Genomic DNA, 17,739 nt, shown 5'->3' on the forward strand with positions numbered 1-17,739 from the left:
GTTAGAGCTCATTAGAATCCACAATCTCAATACTTATATCTCTTTATGTTGCGTTTGAAGATTTTTATAGACACAAATGTGTCATTTTTGTGAGTTATGACATGATGAAGAGATCTCCATGTTGTCTTCTGACATGACTACACTTTACGCTATTTGTAACCTTTCATGAATCCATACTCAGTATCTGACTATTATGGTACATTCTTAAAAATAAAGGTTCCAAATGGGGGTTTTCACAGCAGTGTTATATAGAACCATTTTGGTTCCCCAAAGAACCTTTCACAAACAGTTCCTAAAAGAAACATTTTATTTTTCATAGTTTAATAACCTAAAGAATGCATGCAAAGGCTCTATGAACGTTAAAAGCTCTTTATGGGACCGCTGACGACAAAAAAAAGTATTTTAAGGTCGTATTATGTAATAAGCAATGTTGTTTTCTATTTTTAATGCGTGTGTGAAACTTGTCTGAACATACAGCATATTTGCAGAAAGGATAAAAAAAGAAAACGCATATTTTTGGCCTTTGCGCTTTTGAAAACAGTAAGGCAAACATTTAACAAAGAAAGGAAAAGCTTTTCCAATGGCACACTCTTGTAATCCACCATAATGTGCTGGTAACGCCACATGTAAACGTTGTTTGCAAACAATGAACCTGTTACCCGGAGGAAAAAGCGTTACTCACTTGAATCTCCCTTGGCAATGTTGACATTGATCACCAGCCCATCCCTGGTCACAGACGCAAGTTCCATTAATACATCTTCCAAAGATGCAGTTTTTCTCACAGGTCCTGGAATAGGATCCTTCAGTGCATATTATTAACAGGTAAAACATCATACACGTGAAAAGGTGAAAAGGCTCCTCAGTCCTAAATATGAAACACCTCGTGGAGAAGCGTGGAGACATTCTTCTTCTGCCAAAATCCATCCTCAGTACTCCTCTGATCTAAACATAGAGACGAGGTTACAGTCTGCATTAGACTTTAGGTTTTTAATTCTGAAATCTCTTCAGAGCAGAGAAATACTCCTCGTGGTTTTGTTGCAATGTAGTTTGTTGTCATTGCCACCATGCAGGAATGTATTAAGCAATATGTAACGTAACTTTCTCCTGTCTGTTCTCGACGTTGAACATCCACCTCAGCGCGTTATTCCAAAAAAAGCCCAAAACCATACAACAGTTAATTTATATCGTACCTGAAATAGCTACATCTGAGATACAGATGTGCAGTTATGTTCGTAAACTGTGCCAACATAATCGCGAAAATAACTGCATGATTTGAGCAAGCGTTTCCAAACAATAAGTCGTGATGTCGTTTCGCCTTTGTTTTTGTCAGAGATGCACTCGGAGGGGAATGACAGCTCAACTCCTATCCAAAACAATGTGCTGAGCTCAGAGCGAAGTGACGAATCTTACTACGGAAAAGGTTTGGCTTATGAATATTAATTAGATTACGCTGACGTTGCTTGGTAACCTTCCTGGCGCGTCCAATCGGTCACGTGACGCAATCAATATTCATGAGCCATCCTTTATCATAGTAGGATGGGAAACTCCTTGTCATCTTACATTTAAAGTAATAGAGCACTATTCAATTGTGCAAAACAGTCTCGCGGCGGGTCATAAAAGTTGTGGTCTGAGCATTACAGATATATTTAAGGGAGGTACCAAGGCCATGCATTTTTTTTGTCAAGGTCACAATTTAAAGGAATACTCCACCCAAAAATGACAACTCTGTTATCATTTAGCTAACGTTACTCGCCCCATGTGGTTCCAAACATGCATTCTTTCTTCTGTGGAATACAAAAAAATGTTTTCTCATGATCTCAACATAACAAACGTTGTTTTCTCTTGTTCTCTTCTCTTGCTAGCTAGCTATTATATTACTTATTTTACTTATACGTTTTAAAGCAGCACTAGGTAACTTTTCAACCTTCATAATATATTTTCAAAACTCTTGTGATGATACATCGACTTACAATAGGTTGAATGACACGTCTGCCATAGCCTGACGGGGTCTGTATCGTTTTTAATCGTACTTTTAAACTTCGGGTTTCGGGTAGTAACCCGAGAAAAAAAAGAACTACAAAATTCGACTGCTTTACAGCATATACGTCACTTCCACCCCCACCCCCACTTCCTTAAATTCGGACGTGCGAGAAAAACTATAATTGTTTGCCAAATGTTATAGTCATGGCCGAAGCAGCACAGAAAAATAAGAAAGCAAAGGGTTTGTCGGAGGAAAGCAAAAAGAGGAAACGAGAAAGTGATCGGATTAAAGGCAGGACGAGGATCAACATTGGGCCAGCGTTTGCTCGTTGGCGTGAGCTGAAGGAGGAGGGGCTACATTCTTGCAAGTAAATACGTAATACATACAAAATCATATTTTAGGATACCTAACATGTCTGTGATATTGGTTTATTTGTCTTTCCTCAAGCTATAATGCAAATCGATTTTTCAAATTTGCAGATTCATCTAGGGTAGCTTGATATTATAATATTGACGATATATGGTTATTACCTACCACTCAAACATTGAATTGAAGTATCATATAGATTCTGTAAAATGGGAACCAATAGACTAGGCTACTATAATGACGCTGGCTTGTAAACATGAGCATCGCGATCATTTGGCGTTTGAAAAAAATAAAACCCATGAAATTATATTCATATGACATGCTGAAACATATGCCACTGTACCTGAGATGAAGACATTTCACACGCGACGCAAGCAGAACACCTGCATGTGAACTCCGGCAGTGTTCAGGGCTATCATAGTTGTCATGTCAACAAATGCACGTGCGATGCATCCGCTGATGTAGAATGACAGTTTACGACAGTAGTAGAGGACAATACTGTTTCCCAACTGTAGGGGGAGCCCGAGAGCAAAAGTTACCTAGTGCTGCTTTAATCATTTAGTTATGTACTTTTATTATTTTTTAATAGTTTTTGTTTCTTTAAATATTTCTATTTAGCTTTAAAGTCACCATGCTATCAAAACTGACCATTCTTATTTTTTATGGTATATTGTAGTACTGTATGGCGCAAGGGCGGGACAATCTGTCACTCATGAGATCACAACAATAGAAAACCACAACAATCCAATCGATTCTTAATGGAAAAAGTAAAGTCCCACCATACATTTTTTCTTCTTCGAGAAGCCCTTTCACTTGGATATACGTCACAATAAAGGAAGAAAAGACTACAGCAACTTAGCCTACGATTGCTTCTACGACCATTGATACTACTGTCAATAGCTGGAATGTTTATCTGTGAAACGGACATCAACATTTCCCTAGAAACTTAGATATTCTGAAGGCAGGTCCAGAAATATGATTATTTTAGGGTGTGTGATTGTTCATCTGCAAAATAGTCTATTGTTCACTTATTTGAGCTAAAAACTTCTTAAGTTACCTCATGCGATAAATAAGCATGAGTTTGATGATGAGGATCAGTGTCTCCTATGAAATGATTATGTGAATTAGCTACTGTAGCTGAAATTGCACAAGAAGTTAATGCTGGTTCTGATATAAAGGTGTCAGAATACACAATGTATCACTGTTTGTTGTGTATGGGGCTGCATAGCCACAGACCAGTCAGGGTGCCCATGCTGACCACTGTCCACCACCAAAAGCGCCAACAGTGGGCACGTGAGCATCAGAATTGGACCATGGAGCAATGGAAGAAGGTGGCCTGGTCTTATGAATCACATTGTCTTTTATGTCATGTGGATGGCCGGGTGATGCAGCGTTGCTTACCTGGGGAACATATGGCACCAGGATGCACTATGGGAAGAAGGCAAGCTGGCGGAGGCAGTGTGATGCTTTGGGCAATGTTCTGCTGGGAAACCTTGTGTCCTGCCATCCATGTGGATGTTACTTTGACACGTACCACTTACGTAAGCATTGCTGCAGACCATGTACACCCTTTCATGGAAACGGCATTCCCTGGTGCCTGTGGCCTCTTTCAGCAGGATAATGCGCCCCTGCCACAAAGCAAAAATGGTTCAGGAATGGTTTGTGGAGCACAACAACGAGTTTGAGATGTTGACTTGGCCTCCAAATTCCCCAGATCTCAATCCAATCGAGCATCTGTGGGATGTGCTGAAAAAACAAGTCCGATCCATGGAGGCCCCACCTCGCAACTTAAAGGATCTGCTGTTAACATCTTGGTGCCAGATACCACAGCACACCTTCAGGGGTCTAGTGGAGTCCATGCCTTGATGGGTCAGGGCTGTTTTGGCAGCAAAAGCGGGACCAACACAATATTAAGAATATTAGGTCATAATATTATGACGGATCGATCGGTGTATAGTCTGTTGCTCTAAAACAAGATTCAGGACATCCTATGCAGGGCAGTAATGTCATCAACTCCTCTTGATGGATAATCAAATCATATAAATGTATAACTCAGCACAATCCCATGATTTTCTTTGGTTGACATAAATGTATTCACAAAATAAACTAGGTCTACAAAGTCTGAATAAATGATGACAATATTTAAAAGTGTATTGCTGGTGTTCATCTTTTTTACAACAAACAAGATTATAAAAAATTATTTCCATTCCTTTACTCTGGTGAAACTGAAATGTGTCTAAATGCACTGTGCTTTTGCGGGGAATCATTTGCAGTGATCATTACAAATAAAGATGTATCATCTGGGTAAGACGTCAACAACATTCTCAGAAGGCCATACACAGCCATACACTGCAAACTCACAGCGGGAGAGAAATACAATTATCTCACTCAGGAGAACTGCTCTTTCTCTCTCAGGAAAATTAGATTGGCTCTGTTGATAGAAACCAAGGAAAACAGAAAATCGTGGTATCCTTTGTATTTATAGGTTGAATCGAGGTTGATTAGGGCAAGGGGCGCAAAACTTTCTGGGATTTTATGGGCTGCTATAATAGGAATTGCCATTTAAAAATTCGCCAGATTTGATGACATTCAGCAAATGTTCATGCTGATTTAAATGTTGAAGCAAATCACGAGCATGTGTAAAAACACATTGATAAATGAAAGAAAATCCAGGCATCAGTAAGTACATATTGTTATACAATATATTGAAGTTAATAAAAAAGAAACTGAAATGGCTTGTCAGTCTCTTATAAGTAATGTGTCTAATTTTAAAGTACAAGGCCCATGAGACAGTTTTGGTGTATTTTGCTGTGTTTTAGATTTCCCCTCGTGGATAACTTGAAGTAGGTCATAGTGAATACTTTAGCCTAAGCACCTGCAATGAAAGTGGTTGTGGAACACTGACGAGGAGGATCAACATGTGATATCACATTCTGCAAACGATTTATCGCAGAAAAAGATTACGCAATAGAGTCAACCATCTGTCCTGACAGCAGCACAGCTACAGAATGTGTAACATTGTGAAAACAATGTACTTATTAAATAATATTTTTTATTATAATTAAACCTACATTTGGAAAATGATAATCCAGATTTAACACACATACATCACTGTCACCTGACCTACACAATCATCCATTGCACAATGACAGAAACTATGATACAGAGAGAGAGGGTTAGCTTGCACTATTTCATCATAGCCTTTATCATGTGACTGATGCACAAATTAGAGGCAGCTGGAGATTGCTCTGAAATCAACACTGAAGAAAAGGCAGTGTTTGTTTATGTGTCTAGTGTTGCAATACATTACAAATGGTAGTAGATTAAAAATATACATGGATGCAGTAGGCTATCATTTATTTAGAACTACACTTGTTTCCACGGAGAAAATATGTTACTGTGATTAAAGTGTATATTCTACTTTGGCTACCATTAAAAAAAATCTCAATATTAATTTAGAATTTTAGCTGTAATGTTACAGTCGCTAAATCATCTTCTTAGTTTGTTGTTATTATGGAAATTATATTTTAAAAAGCTGTAGTTCAGTGGTGACGTTTGTTTACTGTTATGTTTATGCGACGTATATTCAGTGCGTTCCCATGCATCAATGGGAAAAGAGATATTCTAGAGCCCTCTTGTGGTCAGATACCGAAGGTGCTGTAGAGGCACTAAACTACTTTTAACACACAGGACTGGAATAAAATAAAAATAAAAAGAGTCATGTGACAGAATATTTTGACATTTGGCACTTTGAGAATTTGTTACTTTTTAACATAACGATGTTGTCTACATGTAAAATAACTCTTAATGAAGTAGAACCTAGCAATTCTAGGTTTTAAGTAGAACAGAATATTTTTTTTTACTTGCTTTTAGTCAGAAGGCCAGAGTCCTGCTTTAGTAATGGTGCCTTACCATTTGTTATCGGACGTGGGAAATTCCTAGGCCCCGTATGGAACTTTTAACTTAAAGAAGAATTTGTAGAATTTGCGACTGGGAAACTCCAGGAAAGAGCAACAACCCCTGCTTTAGATCCAACATGGATTCTTAGCGCATCAGCCGTAGTGAAACACTAGTAATATGTTGTTTATTATTAGCATTTATGTTTGTTTGTGTCTCAATAAACGCATTCCACACATCTTTTGTGGACATGATACTTTGGCATTATCTGTGCAAAATACCGCTTTTTATGTGTTTGTATTCCGAAACAAAATAATATATCCTTATATGGAATTAGTGGGTGAATTCAGATTGATTGGGACACTTTTTCCAAGTCATCTCAATGGCAAAATGTGTCCCAGTCACCCTGAGTTCACTATAGTTTTTTTTAAATTTCTTTTACCTTTCAACTTTTGGGAGTACACTGTCACTTAATGGCCTCAAAGCTCAAACAGATGTGGACTAAAAGCCATAAAAAAATTTAATTGCTTGTAGAGCCTTTTATATATTTATAGTAGTCTTTACTTTTTGCCTTGTACCTTTGTATTTATCCTGATATCTTTCCTCTTCTGCAAGCATGACCTCTCACAATCCACTCTTCGGACAAAGTCTCCAATGAAACAAACAGTATCCTGCTTTGTCAATATGATCTGTGAACTGCCGGTCTATCCATTAATCCAGAAACATTCTCTGCTGGACTATTTGACGATACATTCACTGCTTCTTGAATGATAAAGAATTACTGTATTTTCACATATTTCGAAATATTAAAGAAGTATAGATACTAGTGAGTCATGTAATGCTAGCTGCACTCAAGTATAGGTAAACTGAAGATAATACTTTTGAAATACATAAATGAGTGGTTTGATTTTTGTCCATTGCACAGACCCACAGATGCACATACCTGTTAACCCCTCAACATACACACACACATACACGCACACACCCACACACACACACTCACAGGACACTGACCTACACTGTAAGATTCAGAGTAGGTCTGCAGTGTGTCACTCCCTCAGAGACCAACGGCCAGCATGAATCTCAAGCTGTGGCTGCTTCTCCTGTTTTTCTGTGCTGTCATTGTCCCTGCACAGGTGTGTATGAACAATTAAATACTGATATATCATAGATTAATTACCTTACAATACGATCACTATACTGTCAACATCAGACTTGTGTTAAATTTTAACCTGTTAACGGTCACCCTCTTTTTGAGCATAGATCTGAACTTAAATTCATGAATGCTTTGAAATACAGATCTATGGAGGTGTACTGTAAAGCAAATGTACTGAACTAATCATTTTTTATTTTATACAAAATATATATTTTACAGAATAATTTCTGACTCTAAAATTGCTGGGAAATCAAAGCCTTATGTCTAACCAAGTTTTGTTTCCATTTTTGAAGCTGATATCACAAAAATCGAGATTGCTAAAATTTTAAATCACTTGAATAATACCTTATATGGCAAGTGAAAGATTCCGCTACCAGAACACTGAAAGTTAACAAGCTAAAATACATTGTGGTATATGACAGCTTCTTCATCTGAATAAAAATTAAGGGTTGCTATATTATGTTTTGTTTTGTATCAAATGATGGTTAAAATCAAACCTTTGCCTATACAGTAACCACATTTTATTCATATTCTGTAATATTTGAATATCAAATATGAATCACATTTAGCTGATCTTGATAAAAGAATGCATTTTCTGAGCAAGTTTCTCACCTCTCATTAGTTGAAGAAACATAAACATGATGAGCATGATAAGCATGCTGAACGTGATAGACACGGTGAACGTGATAGACACGGGCACAATGATAAACATGGGAAGTCTGGTAAACATCCTGGTAAGAGAGTCAAAGGAAGATTGGAGGGTAAGTAGTCAGCTTTTGGGTTGAAATGTAATACATATGCATATACATCTTTGCAAATGTTCTATTTGCAACTTATGATATCAGAACTGAAGGCTGAGTTTGACAACACAGATGACACTGATGATGATGACGATCCCAATGATTGGCTTTTTGAGCTCCAAGACCTCAAAGGTATGATTTCTTCCTCATATTGTTTATACTACCGTTCAAAAGTTAGTCAGAAATATATATTTTTTTTGGGGGGAGTAATATAATATTAATAATTATTTTTATTCAGCAAGGACATATTAATTTGATCAAAAGAGAAAGACATTTATAATGTCACAAAATATTTCTATTTCAAATAAATGCTGTTCTTTTGAACTTTCTATTCATCAAACAATCCTGAAAACAAGAGAATCACGGTTTACACAAAAATATTAACAGCACAGCTGTTTCCAACATTGACAATAATAAGAAATGTTTCTTGAGCACCAAATCAGCAAATTAGAATGATTTCTGAATGATCATGTGACACGGAAGACTGCAGTAATGGCTGCTAAAAAATTCAGCTTTGCCATCACAGGAATTAATTATAATATATTAAAATAGAAAAGTAATTAAAAAAAATTCACAATATTACTGTGTTTACTGTATTTTTTAAATCAAATAAATGCTGCCTTGGTGAGCAAAAGAGACTTTAAAAAACGAGCCCAAACTTTTGAACGGTACATATGAACAACTATGGTCCAATCACACACAAACCAAAATATGATGTTATAAATATTATACCAAACTGAAATCACCTCCTAAACTATGATCAAATAGATGTTTCCCCCTTTGGTAATTCAGGAAAATGCAGCCCGAATCCATGCCTGAATGGCGGGGTGTGTGAGGAGAAAAGAGATAAATTCAGATGCAAATGCCCCAAGCAGTTTGTAGGTAGAAGGTGCCAAAGAGGTATGAGCTTACTGCCCACCATCTGCAATATAAAACATAATATACTGCAATATATATACATAATAACCAATATATACAGTTGCCTTTGAAGACATTATGAGAGGCATTTGATGTTTGTTTTAGGGAAAAAGGTTTGTAAACCAGGAACCTGTGGGACAGGACTGTGTCTTCTTACCTCGTCTCCTCCCTACTATAAGTGCAAGTGTATTCCACCATTTGCACCACCAACCTGCAAAACACGTAAGACTCAGGGCACTGGACTCATGCTACAGCCAGAGTTACTCAACAAACAGACTTTAGCATTTCGCATTTGGTTCTAGAATGCTCAGACAAAAACGTACTACAACTAAATCATATTTCTTGGGAATTTGGGTTGTATACTTGTCGATTTATGTTTTATGTCTTTTTGTCTAGCCGCTCCATGTGCACCAAACCCTTGTCAGAATAATGGCAGATGTGTTTCAGACGAGGGTGATTTTAAATGCGTCTGCCCAGCTGGTTTCAGTGGACAATACTGTCAAGTCGGTGAGTATATATTCTGCCATAATTACAGAGATGCTGTATTTCTCGACATCAGAGGATGCTTTTATTACTCACCCTCATCTGTTCCACACCCGTAAGACCTCCGTTCATCTTCAGAACACAAATGAAGATAGTTTTGTTGAAATCCGAAGGCTCAGTGAGGCCTCCATAGAGAGCAAAGCAATTTACACTCTCAAGATCTATTAATGTAGTAAAAACATATTTAAATCAGTCCATGTGAGTACAGTGGTTCAATATTAATATTATTAAGCGACGATAATATTTTTGGTGCGCCAAAAAAAAAAGAAGCTTCGGAGTGTATCGAATCAGCGAGTCGATTCAGTGGTTCGGACGGAGCGGCAAAGTCACATTATTTCAGCAGTTTTGTGGTTTGACACGCGATCCGAACCACTGAATCGACTCAGTGATTCGATACACTCCGAAGCTTCATGAAGCATTGTTTTGAAATCGGTTATCACTATATAAGTTGTTATTTAGTTTTTTTTTATTTATTTAGGAGCAGTTATATGATGGATAGATGCACTTTTATGGACTTCAAAAACGAAGCAACAATTCACTGCCATTATAAAGCTTGGAAGAGCCAGGACGTTTTTAACATAACTCTGATTTTATTTGTCTGAAAGAAGAATGCCATATATACCTGACTTGAGTAAATCATAGGCAAATTTTCATTTTTGGGTGAACTAACCCTTTAAAGATTCTGATTTAATGACATATGACATATTTTAAAAAATGTAATGCAAGTTAATTAAAAAGGCAACTTTTTTGGTGCTTCAAAAACATAAATAACTAGAAAGTATTAAATGTTGAAAAAAAGGTGTTTGATGAGCCTTTTATTGTGCAGTGTGTGTATGTATATACAGTTTTTTTTTCATTACGCACACTCCTATCAATCTAACTTATTGGACAATGACAAAAAAACTTACATTTAAAAATGTGCCAATTTCTTACAAAAAATGTTCAAAAGTTCATGAGTTAGTTTCAACATACATTGACAAAAAAATTATTTACTTCAAATATTTTAAAAGGTGCATCTAGTTTAAAAATACACATTATTTGACACCTTGAATAAATATGAGTTTGCACAGTTATGTAAGTTTTCAAACATATTTTTCAAGGTGAAAAAAGTATTTATTTATTTTTAAATCATGAATGCCAGTTTTCTACGGTTTATACCATGTGACACATGAATCTCAAGACTTACTTTGGCACATTGTTATGAAGTCCTAGAAGGGTCTTTTCTGTGATATAATTTCCTGTTTAATGGTTTATTGTAACATTGACAACAACATCACACACAATCATAGTGTGCTGTGCCTATCCTCAGACCCAAATGACTGCTATGAGGGGGATGGACAGTCATACAGAGGAAAGGTGTCAGAGACTGAAGAAGGGGACGAATGTCTTGACTGGAACTCCAATTTCATTCTGGATAGAGGATATTTTCCTTCAACTGGATTTGCATCAAGTGAAGGCCTGGGACCGCATAACTTCTGCAGGTTAAAAACACGTGGGGACCAAAAGCCTAAGACTTACATATTAAACTAGTGACCTAGAAATAGTGCTTCCTAAAATCCTTCTTCCTGCTTCTAAATCCTAAAACTTTGTTTATTTGCTTATTTGCTTATATTACAACTTTTTATTTCTAATCAGTCTTAGGCTGATTCCACTTCATGTGCACACATGTCAAAAACACACCTACTGTACACATCTGGGCTCGATCAGCAATGGACTTGTAAACTCTCAAATGCAAATCCTACATCCCTCTGTATCATAGAAACCCTGATGGAGATAAGAAACCATGGTGCTTTGTAAAGAAGAACAAGAGACTTCGATGGGATCATTGTAACGTCAGAAAATGTCCCACACCTGGTAAGACTGATAATAAAGTCACAGTTTGGTTTTTAATCTGATGTTTTTCCACCAAGAGTTCAAACTCAGCACAGCACTAACATACAGCAGCTCTGTGGCCTTCAGAGTCACTTGAATGAATAAATCAATAGTCTTATCTTGAAACCCTCTCTGACCTAGCAGATAAGCTACATGACTTGACATCGCTAAATCTGCATCAGATTTTATTCCACTTTTGTTTTGCCACAAATTCAGCTATTACTCATATGTTGTACTTTTTTCCATAGCAACAACTACCCAAAAAATTGTGACCACCACCACTAAAGCTCAACCCACCACAGCTGCATTCACACCAAAAGCAACTACTCTCCAACCAACCATACCAGCTAAGACAGGTAAGACTTCCTCATCGTTGGCCACGTATCATGTCTAGACTGATGACAAAACAGTAGTGATTAGTTCTGTTCTACTAAGGGTTTGAATCAAGAGCTGTAGCTTTAACAATGGCCATCTTTAATGATAATATAATATAATATAATAGTTATTTTGAATTTGATAGGCTGAGTGATGTTCCAAGAGTACTGATACAGTTGCACAGCATTGTATCTTTTCAGTTTCCACTATATTATTGGAAGGGAATTTTCAGATTTTTTATTCATTCAGGGACGAAATTATTCATTAAACCGATTTGTTCAAAACACTGTCACATTAGCAACATCTCTGTGATTATTGATCAACATTGAGATTTTAGTGAGTGTTTTTTGTATTTTTGTATTTTTTATTTTGAAGAATGTTGGTAACAAACAGTTGATGGGACCCCATTGACCTCCATAGTATATTTTCCCCCATACTATGGAAAGCAATGAGGCCCTGGGCCTGTTTGGTTACACATATTCTTTAAAATATATTATTTTTGTGTTAAGCAGAAGAAAGAAATTCATACAGGTTTGGAACAATGGTAACACTTTAGAAAACTGTTCCGTCATTAATGAATAACTACACAGGAACAAGTGAGTAATGCAGTATTAACACTCTGGTAACGATTAACTAACAAGAAACTCTGAATAATGAATTAGTAAGTAAAAGCGCTCAGTCAAAAGTCGTTATTTCACTATTAGCTAATCAGTAACTACTATTTTTTTCATACCTCACAGAGGACTAAAAGGAACTACTTTATACAGGTTTATAATAAATGCGAGTAATGCATAATGTATAATTAATGCAAAATTGAAGATCATGGTAACACACTAGTAATGACTCCAGTGTTACTAAATCCTTCAGAAGGAAGTTCAAGGAACTGATTATTTGGATCAGTATTCTAAAGTGAATAGCATGATAACACTCTAGTAATGACCGAAATCATTGTAAACTTTTGATGTTTTAGTAAGGTTTTTGATAGTAATGACTCAAGTGTTACTACACACTGTACCTCTATAGGAATTACTACTTATTTGGATCAGTATTCTAAAGTGAAGATCATGGTAACCCACTAGTAATTACTTAAGTGTTACTATCCAAAACCCTACAAAAACCTCAAAAGCTAAAGGATGTAGTGATGTTTTTCACTTTAAAATACTGATCCAAATAATTATTAATTACTTTAGAAGGATGTAGTAACACTTGAGTCATTACTAGTGGGTTACTCTTACCTTTCCTTTAGAATTCATTATACATTATGCATTATTCATGTTAATTATGAACCTGTATATAGTAGTTTTTAAAATAGTAGTTATTGATTAGCTAATAGCGAACTACCACATTCAACTGAGCACCATTACTTACAAATTAATTCATTAATAATAGTTTCTTGTTAGTTAAAGGGGCTATATGCGTTTTTCTGAAATTTAAACTCGCGACTGACACCTGTGGCCAAAAAACAGAACTGCTCTTATTTTCTGCTCGCTCTCGCAGCGGTGGTGACGTCACATCCGCAGACAGCGCGGGAAAAAACGACCCGCCAGAAAATAGGAAAAATAGGATACAGGCTTATAGGTGCACCCACTGTGAGCGGACAAGGTGTCAGTATGCTCATCAGGAGATGTTTGAGTCATAAATGGTAAAATAAAAAGGCTATTGTTACGTTTATTTTGGGGAAAAAGTTGCATATAGCCCCTTTAATAGTAGTTCCTAAACTGTTGATATTGTATTACTCATTTGTTCCTGTGTAGTTATTCATTAATGATGGAACAGTATTATAAAGTGTTTTCGGAACAACTTTAGGGTGAGTAAATGATTTTCATTTTTGGGTGAACTATCCCTTTAAAAATGGTCAATAGTAGTGACAGGTCGGAAGCCACTTTCAAACCAAGCATTTGGTCAATGTGGCAAATTTGCATGACCAACATCTTTGTGGGGAACTTTTTCGCCCTTACACTCAAAACTCTCAATTGCACGGATTCCTATTTAAATATTGGCCATGAAATCTCCCTGAACAGCGGTAATAAGCGTGACCGCACAAACAAAACACCACTGCTGCGTGTTGCCCAGAGACTTGTGAATGTTGATTCTGCTGTGGCTTTGTTTGGAACTATTTTTGTGGTAGCGCAAAAATAGATAAAGTTGTGTATAAATGGAAGTTTCTCAATATTAACATCTTGCTTACTTAACTGATTTATAATAGCAATATCACACTCTGAATCGATACAAATCCTCAAATTTTGCACTGTTTCCAAAATTTTCACCTACCAGATGCCAGCATAACCCCAGAGAGCACCAGTTCAGCCCAAATAACCCCAGAGAGCACCGGTTCAGCCCAAATAACCCCAGAGAGCACCAGTTCAGCCCAAATAACCCCTACTCCTCCCCCACAAGTCAGACCAACTAATGCTAATGTAACAAGGAGTTTTCTTACCTGTGGTAAACCTCAGCCGAAAAAACAACTAAACCGGATTTATGGGGGTCTTAAAGCTATTCCTGGAGCCCATCCATGGCAAGTATCAGTGCAGATTAAACCTAAAGGATCCGTCCAAGGCTACAGACACATCTGTGGAGGCACCCTTATCAAACCTTGTTGGGTGCTGACTGCGGCCCACTGTATGTAAGTATGGCCTTTAGTACAATATTAAAGTACATAATTCACCCAATGACCACAGAAAAATTGTGACAAGATTTATTAAGGTATCTAACAGACATAGGATACTGTAGGGTAGGCTAATGGTTAGGTCTGAACAGCTTTGAATCTTGTAAGCAATCCCTTTTGCGCACCTGACAAAGTTGCTTTGAATGTGTGCAAAATGACAAGGTAATAAAAACTTCAAACAAGGTAATATGTCTGCTGTCTGGTTTGCTTTTTCGGTTGTATGTGCGCTTTTCTCCAAATCACATATTGGACACATAAGTTGACTCATTGTCAGGATTGCGTAAACGAAACATAATTTTTGTCCCATTCCCATCCTTGCTTTTTCTAACAATGATAACTGTTAACTGTTTTAGTTCATATTTCACAGCTTTCAATTAACAGTTATCATTATGAATTATTGTCTTACTGTCATCCTTAATCAAAAAATGTATGAGCTCTCAATATAAAATTTTACTTCTAGAAATGGAGAAATCTTTACACTTGCAATAGTCTGAAATGTAATTTATCTGTATTATTTCATGCTTCTTTGTTTTTTATTTGAACCATGGCTTAGTTTTGTTTTCTTTTGTTGTGTATACAGTGATAAAAAGCATGATTACAGTGTTGTATTGGGAGGATTAAATCTAGTACAAAAGGAACCAACAGACCAGACTGTGCTGGTGGAGGACACAATCATCCATGAGAAGTACAAGGAAACTCCTGATGTCGTCTACAATGATATTGGTGTGTATTGTAGACATTTATTTGCACAAATAAACAGTGTTTTAACTCTTTCCCCACCAGCATTTTTTTTTATTTTCACTAAACTTTCATGGCTCCCAGAATTTTATTGTAAGGATATCTGAACAAAAAATATTATAAAAGAAAGAAATGATCCTCTGTTATTAAACAAACAAAAAAAAAAACATTTTATTTTAGCTTCATGCATTCTTTTATGTTTTTAAAATCACAAGTTTCATTAAAAAAAGCAACATTTTTAAACAAAAAGCTGAGAAAATCGTGTTTTTGTTTGTTTTTGAAAATGCACTTTTTAGGACGTGCGGAGTATTTGTTTCTGCTTCATAGCTTTTCTTGATCCAGAGATTCTGTAGTATTTCAGAAGATGTACAATAGTGCCCCCTACGTATAACAGTAAAAACATGGATTACCTGAAAAACACGTCAATGGCGGGGAAAGAGTTAATAATAGTCAGTGTTAAAGATTGTTGTAATGATTTTTGCTTCATTTATTTATTTATTTTTGTTTCTGTTCTTAATCTCATAAGGGTTTTATTTTGAAGTTTGCTTAGTATTCCTTTTCTTAGCCGTGTCTGAAATCACCCCATCACTCCATATAATATTGCATTATTTTATAATAATGCTGAATCCTATAATGCACCGAAATAAGTTGTGTACAACTCAGTGATTCGAAAATACCCATAATGCACTGTTGGGATCTCATCCAATTAAATCGTTCATGTAATAGCTCCGCAGCCCACTTCTGCATTCTTCTGCCTGTCGTAATTCCTGTAACTACGAGATTTAAAATTGTAAAAAGGTGTTCATGGGCTCGTAGACCTTATAATTACAACTTGTAAGCTGTGAATTTTCAGAGAACTACTTGTACCACATGACCGCTGTACCACCTGACAGCTGCAGATTCATTTTAGGTGTTGGGGAAAGTCACGTTTTGTTTGAGTGATGTTTAAGTCTTTATTTATTAAAAATTTCCTGAAAAACACAAGACAGGAGTACAGATAAGCTATAAAAAATACACTAGAACTTCAAAATAAAAGACCCCAAAATGTTATATTGATGTTGTTCACTTATGTTATTAATATTGTTCTCAATATTGTTGCAGTTCTAAGCAATTAATCTGGCTATTTGGTGATAAAAAAAAATGCAGGAGAAGCTCCACAAACTACTTTGAAGGTCTATAATGTTTGTATTATTTTCTTGTTTTTCTAATGGTCATTATTTCTTGTGATACAGCTCTATTAAAACTGAAAGCTACTAATGGAGAATGTGCTAAGGAAACTCAGTTTGTGAAGGCTGCCTGCTTGCCAAAAGAACCTTTTGCAGATGGAACAGAATGCAGCATTTCAGGATGGGGAGCCACAGAGACGTGTACATCTCCATATGTCTATTCTTGAGTTTGTGTTGAAGGTTCATCGATGAAAGGACTGAATCCATTCTCTTTCCCTTCCTATCTGTAGCAGAGTATGGCTCCATGCATTTGCTTGATGCACAGGTTTTGCTGATTTCTCAGGAGGCTTGTTCAAGCAATAAAGTGTATGCGGCTCTGCTGGATGGCGGCATGTTTTGCGCAGGTTATCTCAAGGGAGGAGTGGACTCCTGTCAGGTGGGTCATCATTTTTTTAACTGTATAATGTTGTTTACTAATATTGAAAGAGCTGGTGCTGCTGTAACTAGAATTACATTTTGCAACATGGAAAGATCAGTAAAATCACTACAAAGTAATTCTGTTGTTGTCAATACTTTATCTCTCTGTCTTTCTGACAGGGTGACTCTGGTGGGCCTCTCACCTGTGAGAAGGATCAAATACACTATGTCTATGGTATAGTGAGCTGGGGAGACAGCTGTGGAGAGAAGAACAAGCCTGGTGTCTATACCAGAGTCATTAAATACTTGGACTGGATCAATGAAAAAACGGCTGGGAGCCAGTAGCAGGTCCATGAAAGATTAACCATGACCACATCTTTTTTTGTGTGTACTCTGATTTACTAGTAGTGCTTTGTACACATTATTATCGCAGAGTTTGAGATGATTTTTTGATGAATTAATAAAATCTTGAGTCTTCATGGGGATAAATACTTCACACAACTATTATTTAAATATATATTAGAGCTTTTGACCAATTAAATGTGTCCTTGCTTATATTCATTTATAGTGTCCGTATTAGCTAGCTAGCAGCAACAAGAAATGTTTTTTTTTTTTTGCTTCGACTAGCTAGCTACACACACACACACACTTTTTTTAAATTTATTTTTGTATTCTTTTATTCAGAAAGAATACTGTTTTTACTATGTTTTTGTTAACTAAATGCAGCCTTTGTGAGCATACACTTTTAGAGTGTAAGAGACTTCTTGCTGAGAAACCTTTTGAATGGTAGTGTGCTTGTGGTACGAATATCTATTTGTGATAGATACAGAATGTATGCCATAATT

The 17,739-nt window shown here is 36.4% G+C and overlaps 2 protein-coding genes and 1 long non-coding RNA gene across 4 annotated transcripts in view; 1 reads left to right on the forward strand and 2 right to left on the reverse strand.

Moving 5' to 3' along the window:
* Positions 1-1,413, reverse strand: part of atrnl1a (attractin-like 1a) — a 351,306-nt gene extending 349,893 nt beyond the window's left edge. The window contains exon 1 of the mRNA XM_079843147.1: positions 683-1,413. Coding sequence (XP_079699273.1) covers positions 683-924 — 242 coding nt within the window. The 5' untranslated portion in view covers positions 925-1,413. The remainder of the gene's footprint in view (positions 1-682) is intronic.
* LOC307142248 overlaps positions 1-17,739 on the reverse strand; it is a 673,051-nt gene that overhangs the window by 493,343 nt on the left and 161,969 nt on the right. The gene's annotated exons all lie outside the window — the stretch shown is intronic.
* LOC307142244 (hyaluronan-binding protein 2) lies at positions 6,969-17,735 on the forward strand. 2 transcript variants are annotated; one of them, XM_079842938.1, is made up of 14 exons: positions 6,969-7,380; positions 8,023-8,161; positions 8,246-8,332; positions 8,993-9,100; positions 9,224-9,340; positions 9,515-9,625; positions 10,971-11,142; positions 11,421-11,515; positions 11,782-11,889; positions 14,183-14,531; positions 15,154-15,296; positions 16,544-16,678; positions 16,768-16,913; positions 17,075-17,735. In XM_079842938.1, exons 1-14 carry the CDS (start codon positions 7,321-7,323, stop codon positions 17,237-17,239), a joined length of 1,935 nt encoding a protein of 644 aa, XP_079699064.1. In that variant the 5' UTR covers positions 6,969-7,320; the 3' UTR covers positions 17,240-17,735. The 2 variants fall into 2 exon arrangements, with proteins under 2 accessions (XP_079699064.1, XP_079699065.1); XM_079842939.1 differs by having other exon boundaries at positions 7,236-7,380; positions 8,273-8,332; positions 17,075-17,734.

The sequence above is a fragment of the Gobio gobio genome, assembly GCF_949357685.1.
Source record: "Gobio gobio genome assembly, chromosome: 18".
NCBI lineage: Eukaryota > Metazoa > Chordata > Actinopteri > Cypriniformes > Gobionidae > Gobio > Gobio gobio.